The sequence below is a fragment of the Astyanax mexicanus genome, chromosome 25, assembly GCF_023375975.1.
Source record: "Astyanax mexicanus isolate ESR-SI-001 chromosome 25, AstMex3_surface, whole genome shotgun sequence".
In the NCBI taxonomy this organism is placed as follows: Eukaryota; Metazoa; Chordata; class Actinopteri; order Characiformes; family Acestrorhamphidae; genus Astyanax; species Astyanax mexicanus.
The window spans coordinates 27,182,926-27,197,822 of NC_064432.1; the positions used below are offsets into that span (position 1 = coordinate 27,182,926).

The 14,897-nt window shown below is 41.1% G+C and overlaps 1 protein-coding gene across 1 annotated transcript; it reads right to left on the bottom strand.

Annotated features, from left to right (window-relative positions):
- Positions 1 to 10,510: 10,510 nt before the first annotated feature.
- On the bottom strand, positions 10,511 to 13,461 carry zgc:171977 (protein piccolo). The gene is made up of 3 exons (XM_007239829.4): positions 13,368 to 13,461; positions 13,236 to 13,291; positions 10,511 to 13,144 (listed from the first exon to the last, which is right to left on the bottom strand). Exons 1-3 carry the CDS (start codon positions 13,373 to 13,375, stop codon positions 10,599 to 10,601), a joined length of 2,610 nt encoding a protein of 869 aa, XP_007239891.3. The 5' UTR covers positions 13,376 to 13,461; the 3' UTR covers positions 10,511 to 10,598.
- Between the last annotated feature and the right edge of the window lie 1,436 nt (positions 13,462 to 14,897).

Consider the following 14,897-nt stretch of genomic DNA (forward strand, 5'->3'; position numbering starts at 1 on the left):
CATGGTCTTTAGCTCTATCCAGACAGGATTAGTTTCTGTGTAAAATATCTCACTCTTCTACTCTTTAGTGATAAAACTCCTGCATCCAGACTGTAATTGTAAAAACAGGAGGATCAGTGAGTTTTAGGCTTTTTTCTCGGTCACATGACATCACAGTGTTCAGTAGCTCCTCCATTTCCACTCACTGTTGTGTGTTTTTTAATGTGGATCTCCGTGGAAACCGTGGCACGGCCAAACTGTAATTATGGTGTGCAGCAGTGGACAAATATCTATTTTATTAAAGGCGAGGAGACGAAACTCAGAGATGTGCGTCCGGACAGGACTAAAATTACCGGAGGAGCACGGAGTTCAGAGAAAAACAGTAGATAATTCAGCCTGTAATTTTCTCAGAGGACGTCTGAGATAAACACCTACATGATCGTTCTGGACGGGAGTAAAATCACAGAGGATAAAAAAACCCATAAAAGAGAAAATTACCCAGAACCCCCTTGAGAAACTAATCCTGTCCGGATAGAGGTAGCAGAGTTTTTACATTAATTTACTAATTTATCTCTTTACCTGCTTCTTGTTGATCAGGATTTTGGTGGGTTTGGAGCTCAGCCGGAATCATTGAGCACAAAACAGGAAAACCGTAACACCCCCAGAACAGGGCAAGTTTTAGACCCGTAGAGCAGATCTTCACATAGAGGTAACAATCCACCCACCATTCCATCCATCAATCCATCCACCATTCCATCCATCAATCCATCCACCAATCTATCCATCAATCCATCCACCAATCCATCCACCAATCAATCCATCAATTTTCTTCTAACGTTGGGTCACAGTGGGTCCCTGGTATATTGGGATATTGATATTGGAACCTGTAGTTAATTTGCTCATAATTAGGAGATGCTTCTCCAGCTTCCCTATTAGAGGGGAAACATGGCGACACCCTTGTTTCTTACTATTGTGACTTAAAATGTGCCTTATAATACAGTGCGCCTTATAGTCCGTAAAATATGGTAAATACATAGTCAGAGCTAATGATACTAAAATTGATTTATGAAGTAAAGGAATAAAAATGTTGCATGTGTCTAAATCAGAAAGTGACACTTTATAGGGATTCCCACAGGGTATATTTATTGAATGAAATATTTATAAAATACATGCAGAGGGGTGTTTTAGTAAATGTGTGTTAGGAGAGATTAGCTGCTGCTAACCACATTAGTAACTCTTTTAACAGCTATCTGCTAATACTACAGGTTACCCAACAAACAGGAGACATGCCAGGAACACTGAGCAACAAACCCCCACCCTTTAGCAAACGTTACCATCAGGAAATCCTTTTAAACTGGTAGAAGTGTTTTATTTACCCTTATACCTCTCATGTTCACAGTGACAGCACCTGCCTGAGCCAGAATAGCACCAAATAAACTTCTCCAAACTGTCAAAGAGCCAATCAGAATTAAGCAAGAAAACATCTTCATGTTGTACAGCAAAATGCCTTTTAGAGAGATGGATAGATACTTTATTAATCCCGAAGGAAATTTAGGAAACTTTTGTTATTGGTTCAAAACATTTTTTTTCAGAGATAAATAATAGATTGTTATTGTAGTAAAAAATAGTTGTTTCTCACTTTCTGCTTGAGAGCAAAATCAAAATTGCAGTGTGTCGTTGCTATCACATCTCTTATTAATCATGGGTGTGGTTAATTCTGGTTAATTTTGAGCGAAACGTGAAATGAACCAATCAGAGTGTCTCTTGCTCATCATTCTCTTTAAGAGTAGATCAGGTGAGCTCTGTCTTTGGTGGATTGCTATTGTAACGGTGCAGCTACCTGGACGTGTTCAACAAACTCTTCTCAGCAGAGGAAACTGAGCTGCTGGTTGACGCTGTGAAGGAGCTCCAGCAGCTCATTTACGGGAACAGCAATGTTATTTTATTTACTATTCTGTTTATTGTTGATGTAAAAGTTGGGTTTGTGCTGCTGTGTGTTCATGTGTGTGTAATAAGTGGGGGTGTACGCTCGGCTCGGCACGGCGCCTGTGTTACCGAGATAGCGATGAACGTCTGACTGTTGGCGCCTGTCTAGGTTGTATTCGGTCACGTGATACTTCTTACTTTAAGTGAACTACTGTAAAAGTTGTTTTTAACACACTTTAATGAAAATGTACAAAAGTATATTTGAAAATAAGTATTTTAGAAGTATATTGAATTAAATTAAGCTAAAAGTGTACTTCATAGCAGTCTATTTTTTTTAAATACACTATATTGTACTTTTTTTTTGTAAAAGTATGATCAAAGTTGACTTTTAAACATTTAATAAAAGCATAATATTAATGTACTTCTGATATATTTTAGTTAATCTGTTAGTATATTTACAGCATACATTTTTCTGTTCTGAGTACAGTTAAGTATGTATTTTTTTTCACCAGGGCGTGCTGAGCTGAAACATGAGCCGGTTCTGATGGATCCGTCGTTTCAGTAAAACATGCTGAGAGTCCAAAACCGTGAAATATATTCTAATATAAGGGAAAATATGAGCTCAGAATTTCCATGACATCAATTAGTTCAGTGGGAGCCGAGAAGAGTCTGAATTCTCTGAAGACGCTGTAATGTGAACACAGAGAACCACCCGGTTCAGGAGGATGCTTTTAGATTTCAGTTATTTTATTTATTGTGTTTATTAGATGATTAGATGATTAGATTATGAGATATTATCTGCAGATGTATTTTATTATTTATTCAGCACAATTTAAGTCAGACTTTTCTACTATTTTTATACAATTAAAGTTAAATTAGTACAAAAAAAGTTGTTCTATTTTATCTCTCTTTAAATATACTGATTAATAATAATGAGGCTACAAGAACACTTTAGTACTTTAGTGCTCTATAGTATAATAATGCTTAATATACTTTAATATACTTTTATTCACTATATTAGTTTTATCAATACTCTTGACCTGAATCACATTTTATTACAAATTTCTGCAGAAAATGATGAAATTCTGGAGGGTTTACTCACTGTTTACACAATAGTCCTTCTCAGGTATAACTGGTCGGATGTGTAATGGAGTTCAGTAATTGGCCAGTTTGAGCCGCTGGTTCCAGTTCCAGGCAGGAAGTATAGATTATCTGGCTGGTGAACAGCGTCTGTATTTAATATATTTCATATATTTACACTGGTACCAGCGCACCACAGCGCAGTACCCTGATACATACACTCTGTTCTGCACTGTGAGTGTGTGTGTGTGTGTGTGGTGTGTGTGCGAGTGTTCCTCAGTGTGAGCTAGTGTGTGTGTGTTTTTGTGAGTGTGTGTGTGAGAGTGTGAGAAGGTGTGTTTTTGCGAGAGCCACTTTAGAAAGCAGTGTTCGCCAAAAGTAACGAGTGACCTCATACACTTTTTTTTTTCGTTTTAAATACCATCCAATAAGGTTTCAGTTCCTCACCTCTTCCCCCAGAATTCTCTTCCTCTAAATAGCCTCTGTTCTGGCTTCACTCGCTAATGCTAATGCTAACACGTTCTGTTCATTCATGAGTTCAGATAATCAGCTGGAGAGATTTAATTCACTATGTTTAATATCCCTGCATTGAAATTTGTCTTTTTTTGTTATGCTGTGCACTAATGTTAGGCAAGTGTATGTGTTGTTTTTAGTCAGAGAGGTGGTGTTTATAGTCGGGATGGGTGTGTTTTTACTCAGGGTGGGTGGTGTTTTTAGTCGGGGGGTGGGGTGTTTTTAGTCGGGGGGTTGGTGGGGATGGTGTTTTTAGTCGGGGGGTTGGTGGGGGTGGTGTTTTTAGTCGGGGGGTGGGGTGTTTTTACTCAGGGTGGTGTTTTTAGTCAGAAAGATGATGTTTTTAGTCGGGGGTGGGGTGTTTTTACTCAGGGTTGTGTTTTTAGTCAGAGACGGGGTGTTTTTATTCGGGGGGTGGGGTGTTTTTAGTCGGGGGGTTGGTGGGGGTGGTGTTTTTAGTCGGGGGGTTGGTGGGGGTGGTGTTTTTAGTCGGGGGGTTGGTGGGGGTGGTGTTTTTAGTCGGGTTGTTGGTGGGGGTGGTGTTTTTAGTCGGGGGGTTGGTGGGGGTGGTGTTTTTAGTCGGGGGGTTGGTGGGGGTGGTGTTTTTAGTCGGGTTGTTGGTGGGGATGGTGTTTTTAGTCGGGGGGTTGGTGGGGGTGGTGTTTTTAGTCGGGGGGTTGGTGGGGGTGGTGTTTTTAGTCGGGGGGGTCGGTGGGGGTGGTGTTTTTAGTCGGGGGGTTGGTGGGGGTGGTGTTTTTAGTCGGGGGGGTTGGTGGGGGTGGTGTTTTTAGTCGGGGGGTTGGTGGGGGTGGTGTTTTTAGTCGGGGGGTTGGTGAGGGTGGTGTTTTTAGTCAGAGAGGTGGTGGTTTTAGTCGGGGGGGTTGGTGGGGGTGGTGTTTTTAGTCGGGGGGGTTGGTGGGGTGGTGTTTTTAGTCGGGGGGTTGGTGGGGGTGGTGTTTTTAGTCGGGGGGGTTGGTGGGGGTGGTGTTTTTAGTCAGAGAGGTGGTGGTTTTAGTCGGGGGGTTGGTGGGGGTGGTGTTTTTAGTCGGGGGGGTTGGTGGGGGTGGTGTTTTTAGTCGGGGGGTTGATGGGGTGGTGTTTTTAGTCGGGGGGGTTGGTGGGGGTGGTGTTTTTAGTCGGGGGGGTTGGTGGGGGTGGTGTTTTTAGTCGGGTTGTTGGTGGGGGTGGTGTTTTTAGTCAGAGAGGTGGTGGTTTTAGTCGGGTGGTTGGTGGGGGTGGTGTTTTTAGTCGGGGGGGTTGGTGGGGGTGGTGTTTTTAGTCGGGGGGTTGGTGGGGGTGGTGTTTTTAGTCGGGGGGGGTTGGTGGGGGTGGTGTTTTTAGTGGGGGGGTTGGTGGGGGTGGTGTTTTTAGTCGGGGGGGGTTGGTGGGGGTGGTGTTTTTAGTGGGGGGGTTGGTGGGGGTGGTGTTTTTAGTCGGGGGGGGTTGGTGGGGGTGGTGTTTTTAGTGGGGGGGTTGGTGAGGGTGGTGTTTTTAGTCGGGTTGTTGGTGGGGGTGGTGTTTTTAGTCAGAGAGGTGGTGGTTTTAGTCAGGTTGGGGGGGTTGGTGGGGTGGTGTTTTTAGTCGGGGTGGGGTGTTTTTACTCAGGGTGGTGTTTTTAGTCAGAGACGGGGTGTTTTTAGTCGGGGGGGTGGGGTTGGTGGGGGTGGTGGTGTTTGAGGTATGCAGGGCTGGAGCTGTAATAGCGGGATCACTTTATCCCTGATTAAATTCCTCCACCCTGCTCTCCCGTATCTCGGCTTCCTGAGATGTTCTGAATTCCAGCGGATTTTATTGACTTGTTGGAGCAAACAGAGGAATCAGACTCTGAAAAGAGCTTCACTAAAACTCACTTCCTAATTCCAGCTGCTGCTCCTGTTTCACAATACTGATAATAAAACACACAACATACTGTATAATAATAATAATAATAATATATACTAATCAATACCATTAGGATCTGTAGTTCTATATCTGTTTCTGTACATACTTTATCGCTCTCCTCCTCCCACCCTGTTCTTTAATAACACTGATCTGATTAGCATGGGTTCCTGCTGGACTGAGAACAGTTCCTGTAATTGGTCTAAAAGTCTGAATCATCTAGAAAAGTGTTTTCATTCTGCAAACAAACCAGACCAGAATTTAATCAAGGTTCAGTTTTTCTGAGCCAAAACCACATTTTTGTTCCAACCAAATATCGGCAGGTGTAAACTGAATCATACATTTACCTCAGCAGTTCCACTCAAGATGAACAATTGCTAAGGCTCTGTTAGCTTGGCTAATGTTACTATCCCAGTCCTGTACAGCTCACGTACTTCAGCGTGTGATCCAGATTATGAAGAAACACAAAAGGAATAATGTAGTGACATAAAAACAGTGTTAAACAAACCAACATACTCTGAAGAATTTAGGTGCTTTTACTCTTCCTTTCCTTTGGCGGTCCCGATGAGTGCCAGTTTCATCATTATAATGTTTTTGATGGTCTTTTTTGCAGTGACTGTACTTGACCTCACTTTCAAACGTCTTGAAATTCTTCTTTTCTGATTGATTGACCTTAATTTCTTCTAAAGGTCATTTTTTGTTCTTTACTTAGTTAAGTAGTTGTTGGTTCTCATAACCTGGATTAGAACTGAATTATTCACTATTCACTGTATACCTGTAACTCTACCTCTTCACTACTTTACTTTAACTGATGCTCTCAAACACTTTATTAAGAGACAAGAAATTCAAGTAATTAACTCTTGATGAGTTCAGCACAGCTGTTAACTGGTTTAGATGAATTTAGTATTAAGCTACAGTGCAGAACATTTTAAAATAATGAGGAAACACTGGATTTAAGGTGTGTTAAAGCTTTTTACAGGTACTGTAGACCACATAGGCACAGCCAAAGCTTTTATAATAAACCAAATGCTAACGTCGACTCCTTTATATCTATATGAGGACAAGATACAGAACCTCAGGCCTCAACCAGCATCAGAGAGTTACTGCACTGCAGCCAGAGACGTTCCTGCTGCCGTTCCAGAGCCATAACTCTCTCACCAACAGCTAACATGAGAAAATAATCTGCTGTTCAGCTGCAGCAGCCTGACTTCCATTCAGTTTCTCACTCCTCCCACCCCAGTACACTGCTGCTTCTGAACAGTAAAATCTCACTTTCTCTTATTATCTGCATTTTACAGCTCTAACACAGTTTACACTGCTCAACATCACCAGACTGATAAGAGTTTTCACCTGTTTAAATACTTTAATGATCCTCTCTGAAGAAGAAGAATCCAGAACGCGAACCGACCGGAGTTCGCTGGTGTTGCGCCGAAAAGAGTCCCCTGCTGATCTCTGCAGCTGTGCTGTAGCATTAGCTTAAGGCTAGCATTCAGAAAAGCTTAGACTAAACTAAACTGAATCTCCTGTATAACTCTGTACTTCAGTGGAGTGTCTTTACTGCTCCTTAATACCTGACTGATAGAATTCATACATAAGGAGCACCGGATTATAAGCAGCTCTGATGATGATTTTTTTGTGGTAAATTAAAGGATTTTAGGTGCAGCTTATAGTCTGTATATTCCTATTTTAGATTCATATGTTCCCACATTGGCTGTATTTTGAGGGCCTAAATTTTAAATACCCCATTTTTGAGTGGAGTGGGAAAGGAAGGGAAAGGGATTTGTTCAGGTTTCTCTTCCAAAAATTCAGCTATTTCATAACTTTCTGCTGCGCTTTGAAGTGATAAACAGTGGAATCATCACAAATCACAAAGTCACAAATCATTGTAGGAATGTCTATAAAATTCAATAGAATGGCAGAAAACAATGGAAATAATTCATTTTTTTATTGTGTCACATTGATTTGTGAAAATAATGGATTCTGATTATGTGATGAAAAATAAGGAGATAAATGTTTGTTACCGTGGAGAGGAATGCAGAATGCTCTTCTTCCCCCATGAGTTTCATAGAAACAGCTACTATCATCCAGTCCAGCAGTGATCCTGCAGATCAGATGCAGAATTCCAGCAATGCTCTTCCTCCTGCCAAGCTGGAGAGCTGTTTCACCAGCGCTCTGCAGATTTAGTCTCTTAGTTCAGACTCTTACTGATAATGCTGAGCACTGAAAACAAACACAAAGCTTTTTACTAAATTTAACCAAATATTTAACCTTGACAGACTGTAAAATAACTATTATAATAACATTAATCCGACTGCTTATGAATCACTCAACAAAAATACTCTATAATAACTCTTTCACACTGTGGCTGGATGAGACAGCACAGTATTCCTCATAAGTTAGATATTTAATGTGAATTATTGTTTATTTAAGTTGCTAAAATCTTATTTCTTTGCAGAGTAATGAGTCTGCAGTGCTGAAAAAGTGTCTCTTCTGATCGAATAAAGAAAAACTCTGCCCTCTGGTGGTGAGTGAGTTAGTATAGAGGGAGGAAAAAGAGTGGAAACACAACATGATAAATAGACCAAAAAAAATTATTATCACCCTTTACCCTGTTTTATAATGATATATTGTGCTGATGGTACAGTGAGTTAATCAGACACGGCATCAGCACTGCTGGAGTTGTCGTTTACCGCTGTCTCTTTGCTGTGAAGATGCTGAAAATATACGTCAGAGTTTTTAAACACCTCCACTTATGAGACGTTGGACCTTAAATCACATTTAAAATCCTTTAATTTTCCAAAAATCATCATCAGAGCTGCTTATAATCTGGTGCTCCTTATGTATGAATTCTATCAGTCAGGTATTAAGGAGCAGTAAAGACTCTCCACTGAAGTACAGAGTTATACAGGAGTTTCAGTTTAGTTCTACAGCACCCAGACTGGAGCAGTGTTAGCATTAGCCACTTAGCTCTTTCACTGTTCAGAGGTGAGTATATCGGACTGTAGTCTGTGTGTTTACCGTGTTAAAACAAACTACATCAGATGAACGGATAGCTAATATCACCCTGGCTTACTGAAACCCTCAGGGTTCCTCAGTGTAGCTAATGCTGCTGCACCCAGCCTTAGTTTAAATCTGGGAATCTAATCTTACTGTAAATAAACAGAAGTGCTTTACTCACCCAAATAAAGGAGGTAGATCAACATCCAGCACACGTTCATTCACCCCTGTTCTTTATGTTATTACTGCCATCCCTTACAAAAAGATGTTTATTTAAGTGCACTTTTAGTATATTGTAAAATTAAGCAAGCATGCTTTTATTTACTTTTTTGTATGTATCAGTGACAAGTATACAGAAAAGTCAAAGTATATTAGGCATATACAGCACTCGTGTTTAATCTTTTGATATATATCAAGAAATATTAAAGAAAAGTACAATTATACAAAAGTACAAGTATTCCTGCCTTATATGTTCATTACAAGTTTACATCTAAGTTTAATTGTTGATCATATTAGTAAACTTGTTGTGTTCTCATAGTGTATTAATTGCACTCCTAAAGCTTATACTTAAAAGTATAAGTTTTTTTTTAAATACTAAAATTGGGCCAATTAAGTCTTGAGAAGTATTGAAATAGTACACTGCTTATGTCTACTTTAAGAACATTGATCCTATTATACATACTGCATAATATATATTTAAAATAAACTGTAAGTATACTCTTCTGTCTTGAGGGAAAGAGAGTTTTCCTAAGTACTAATGTTGTTTGTGACTAAGGGGTTGAATAATTTCGCACGATTTCGGAGTGATTAAAGCTTCAGGTAGGAGATATCAAAGCAAGGAGGAGAAAAACAACTGAGATACTGTAGATCAAAGCAGGAGGTGAGAGAAGTGGGCATGTGTGGACAGGACTGGGGGGGGGGGGGGGGGGTGTGTGATCAGTGTACTGCACCACCTGCAGTATTTCAGCTGTAGTGCACCACCCAAACCCCCTCCCCTCGTTCCTCACGAGCCTCTACTGTAGATTCCTACCCTAGTCCCAATGACCCGTCTACAGCAGTACGGGAAAGTTTTCCTGATTTTTGGTTATAAATCATTTGTTTTTGGAATCAGCAATTTCAAATGTTTTTATATTTTAAATATATCATATCAGATGAACACAGTGATAAAAAATATATGAAAAGTTTATATGATTTACAGAAGATTGTTTAACATTATGGTTTAAAGGGAGGATAGAAAAAGCTCGAATCTCAGATGTTCTCACGCCGTCGCCTGGGAGCGGAGCATGAGTGGCTGGAACTCACCTTTTCAGAACAGTTAAATAATTTCTTTTTAAGTGGACATAGAATTGAACACAACATACATTCTCTGTCCCTCTCCTTGTTTCCCCCACCCCCAGACCTGCTTCGATCAATCTCTACATATTTACGGTCCACAAATATATCACATCACTCCAACATCATACCGTAAACAATTAAGGGACTCACACACAATCAGGCAAATCCACGTGCCCAACCTCTCCATATAGGTCTTATTACTTCTGAGATTGTTAAATAGGGTACCTGGTGGCTCAATACCAAATAGTGTCATGAATGGAGAATAATCTATTGGTCTCTTCAGAAAATAGAATTAATTTCCCACCTACTTTTAAGATCATTCAATTTCAACAGTTGAATGCAGATTTGAAAGTGAAAGTAAGACACACCAGCCCAGTAAATAGATACATTTATCCTATAAAATCTGTAGGTTTCACCCTTAAAAAAAGCATGAAATTTAAGAGACCATCAACTTTCCAAATATCCCAATTTCTCAGAAAATAATTTCTCTTCAGAAAACAGATTACACATTATGACCACTCAGTGCTACATTTACAACAGAGAGCAACACACTGACCTTTAAAATAGATTAATTACTTGGCAAAAAAAAAAAACCTGGGAGTTACCTTAGTACCCCTGGGGCCTCTCTCTTCACAACATTTTAAACATAGATTTTTCACTGAAAGAAAAGGAAAATGTAGCCTACGACATGGCTTAATCCCCGTCCAGTAAACCCAAGGTGTTTAGAAAAATCTGACAAGAGCAAAAAAAACAAGTCAAGCAAGAATGGATTAGACCTTCAATTCAGAAACTAAACCAGATACAGGATTGTCAGAATCGCCTTTATTAAAGACAAAACAGCTTCACAAATAAAATGTGCAGTTGCTTGAGCTTGACATTTGAAACTGTTATTAATCAAGATCACGTTCGGTTAGCTCAGTCCACACATCACCTGGGATCTGTTTGCTGAGGTCTGAGGCGAGGTGTTCAGCAGAAGTCTGGACGGGGGGTGTAGATACACTTTCGGCCGCAGAAGCTGTCGAGTTGGCTGGTGTCTGGGATGAGGGAAGAAAACTACTATGGTTAACAGCTGGAGACTGGACACCACTCTGAGTTTGAGCTGCAGTTAAAGCTGAGGCATTTTGACTTTGAGACGAGGAAGGAAGGCTGCTTGAAGCGGTAGAGTTATACTGAAGACTCTCCAAACTCTGAGGTTGGATCCCTGGCTTGTTGGATTGCACTGCATCAGCAAGTGCAGCCGATGACACTTTAAAACATAGAACATGTTCTGAAGGGTCAACTCTGGCCTGGTTTTGAGAAAGAGAACTAAACACACTGGTTCTTTCCTGTGATGCCTGGGTTTGAAACATTGGGCCAAACTGGGGAGGTTGACTAGCTGAGGGGACTCGTTCAGGCCACCTAGGCCGAGCGATATTCTGCTCCTTTGAATTAAAGAAACTAGACTCAGGACCATAGCGATTGTGTTGCGATGGTAGAGAAGCACCTGATAAATGCTCATGTGAAGCCACAATGTCTGATAAACGGCCCTGGAATATAGGCTGAGCAGATGATGGGACATTTGGAATTTCTGCAGCAGGCCATCTAGTGTAAAAGCTGTCGCCATCTTGCGGTGATGGTACTGGTGCACTTCCTAAACTCTGGAATGGGGCTACAAGGTTTGATGGCTGTGTCTGAAGCACAGGCAAAGTAGCTGATGGGATGCCCTGCATCTGTAAGCCAGAACTCCAAGACTGAAAGCCATATCGATCCTCCTGTAGCGGCTGTGGTGAAACTGCTACACTCTGGGATGGGGCCACAAGGTTTGATGCTTGATTCTGGAACCTGGGCCTGTTTAAGAAGATACTCTTAATTTCTGCAGCAGGCCATCTAGACTGAAAGCCATCACGATCTTGCTGTGATTGCAGTTGTGCACTTCCTAAACCCTGGGATGGGGCCAGAATATATGAAGGCTGGGTCTGTAGTGCAGGCCAAGAAGCTGACGGGAGGACCTCTGGAGCAGACCACCATGACGGAATACCATAGCCATCTTGCTGTGATGGCACTGGTGCACTTCCTAAACTCTGGGATGGGAGTACAAAATTTAAAGGTTGGTTTTGTAGCAAAGGCCGAGAAGCTGAGGGGATGCCCTGTACCTGTGAAGAGGACCACCTAGAGGGCATGCCATAGCTTTCTTGCCATGGTGGCACTGGTGCACTTACTAAACTCTGGGATGGCACTACAAGGTTTGATTGCTGTTTCTTTAGTGCAAGCTGAGAAACTGAGGGGATGCCCTGTACCTGTGGAGTAGACCACCATGATGGAATACCATAGCCATCTTGCTGTAATGGCACTGGAGCACTTCCTGAAATTTGGGATGGGGTCAGAAAGTTTGAAGACTGGGCCTGGGATGTTGGCCGACTAGTTAATAGGATTCTCTGTACCTCTAAAGCAGGTTGAGCCAGATTGTCCTCTTGTGATGGCACTGGAGCACTTCCTACAGTACGTGAGGGGGCCACAAAATCTGAAGGCTGGGTCTGTAGTGCAGGTCGAGAAGCTGAGGGGATGCCCTGCAACTGAAAAGCAGACCATTTAGATGGAATGCCATAGTTATCTTGCTGTGATTGCACTGGTACACGTCCTAAACTCTGGGATGGAGCCTCACTACCAAATGGGATTCTCTTCACCTCTAGCCAGTCTTTTTTTGACTGATCACTATACCCAGCCTGCTGTAATGGCAGAGATGTGCTTCCTGAATTCTGGAATGTGGCCACACGGTTGGATTTCTGGATTTGAAGTGGAGGGTCATACTGTGTTTGACTGCCTTTTCTTGCAGAAAACAAACCATTTGAATAACCTGAGAGGTCATTCCCAATATGGTCTGGCGGAGATGAAAATGTATTGCTTATGAAACCGTTGGATGGGGCCACAAGGTTTGACATCCAGGATTGGAATGTAGGCCTACTAGCTGATTGGCTGCTCAGCACCTGTGACCACATAGACTGAAAAGCATTGTTAGCATTGTGAGGTGGCATTTGGGTGCTTGGTCTTCCAGAAGCAAAACCACTTGAATAACCATTTTGCTGAGGCAATAGAGAGTCCCTCGCTGGCAAGCCCACAAGACTCGAAGGGTACAGTCTCCTAGGAGAAGATAAAATAAAATATTTTGATGGACGAGGACTTTGGAAACCCGGAGTAGGAGAAGACGGTCTCCCAGCACTTTGGGCATCAGTTGCATGGAGTTCGTCGCCAAAGGAGGAAACACCCAGACCGTTGGGTTTTAATCGGACATGCCTTGTAGGTGCGTTACTTGAACCATCAGAGTTTGTGGCTTCATGCTCAATGGACTGGACTCCACTTGGAACACTATTGGCTTGCTGCTCAGAAGAAAGAGAAGGTGGATCTTGAATGGTTTTCTCCTCACTACGATGCCAGATTTGAGCAGGCAGTTCATTCCAAACTAAGAGGAAAAAGAAGAAAAGAAACATAAGGATACAAACAGGATACTAGTTAATAGTTACCTTATTTAAGTGTTTCTGATGCTCTCTTACCTCCAAATCCTCTAGCACTTTCCCAGAGAAGAAAAAACAAGAAAAATAAATAGGACCTGTAAAGACAGAACATTTTAAGCCATGGTCACCAACTGTACAAAGTTAACAAAAGTACAGTGGTCAAATAATCACCTCTTCATCTTTCAACAGGCATATAAACACAGCCAAGCAAGCAAGATACACATTACTTCCAAAACCAACAGGCAATAACCAATCCATTTCAGCCTTTTTAAAGATACTGATTTGGGTCATGTGACTTAATCTGTCATCAAACTCTGTTCAGCTGAGACTGATAAGGTTGCTGCAAGCACAGCCTTTTAAATGGAGTGTGGGGTTTTAAATTAGAGAGATGTGGGGTAATTCCTGATAACTACAGGAGTTTTGTGTGTACCTATGTGCCCACTAGGTAGCATCACACCAACAGCATTTCAAGTCAGTTTAGGCAGTACAAAATGGCTGACTTTTGTCAACCTACAATCATCAGTCAAGTCAGTCAAGATGACCAATTTCACATGTTTTGATAACATGTATGAGTTTCAAGACCTCACACTGAACTGGAGCATTTCATTAACTTACTAAGGCCCAACAATCCCAACTGATTTGGACACATAACCTTTGTTTTTTGACTGTCACTGTTTCCATTGGAGTGTTGGGAACAGTGAGATTGTTCAGACACACAAATCAACCTGTTCTCTTTCAAACAACAGTGTCGTCAGTCTAAACATCTCAACAAACATATTTGAAGCATGGAATGATGTGACTTAGGCCCAGTCCCATTTAAACCCTTACTTAGCTCTACCCCTCTGTTTAGCTAGTGTACTTTTAGGGGTAGGATGTCCTGATTCTGCTAAGGCTGAAGGGGGCTTAAAAGGCTCTGAAAATCACAGGCAAGTTGGCAGCACAATCAACAGACACACAATAAAATACATCCTAGTATCCTAAAATTAACTAGTTAAACAGCAACAGCAGGTAGGTTGCTGAACTTTAGCACTCAACTGCTATAACTCTATAAATATATTGGGTTATTAAAAGGCTTTCCCAATTAAAAAAAAAAAAATCAGTGAATACATTTTCTTCATTTATATCTCACAACCACATGACTCCTGCCAGAGGAAGTGACCTCATATATATATATATATATATATATATATATATATGTTTTTTTTTTTTACATGACAGAAATCACATACTCTACAGAAAATAGATAATGTAACAAATGTATTAATTATTTTATTGTGAAAAAAGAGTCCAGCAGTGTAGACAAGTAATCAAGTATATAGAGTACAAATGCAGTTCATAGCAAAAAGCAAAAAACACACCTGTATTTTTTTTGACTAATTTCCTTGTGTTTTTACCATATACATCTTGTGAATGGGTTCCTGATGTAAATGTTAAACATGATTTTAAAAATGTCTGTGTTTAAGTACCTGTGTTGTAGGCCTGAGATTGAATGTTGAATGTGAGCTTGCATCACTGTTGATTTTCAGCAGATGGCAGTAACATCCCTTTTAGTGCTGTCTGATGGTTCTGTCTGGATAGAGAGAATGTAGATGGTGGTACCAGAATTTATACCCAAAACAATACGACCCCTGTCAAATTATGTTCTGTATTACCTGATATACAGTTTGGCTCATATTGTTGTTAGACTCTTTGAACAGAAAA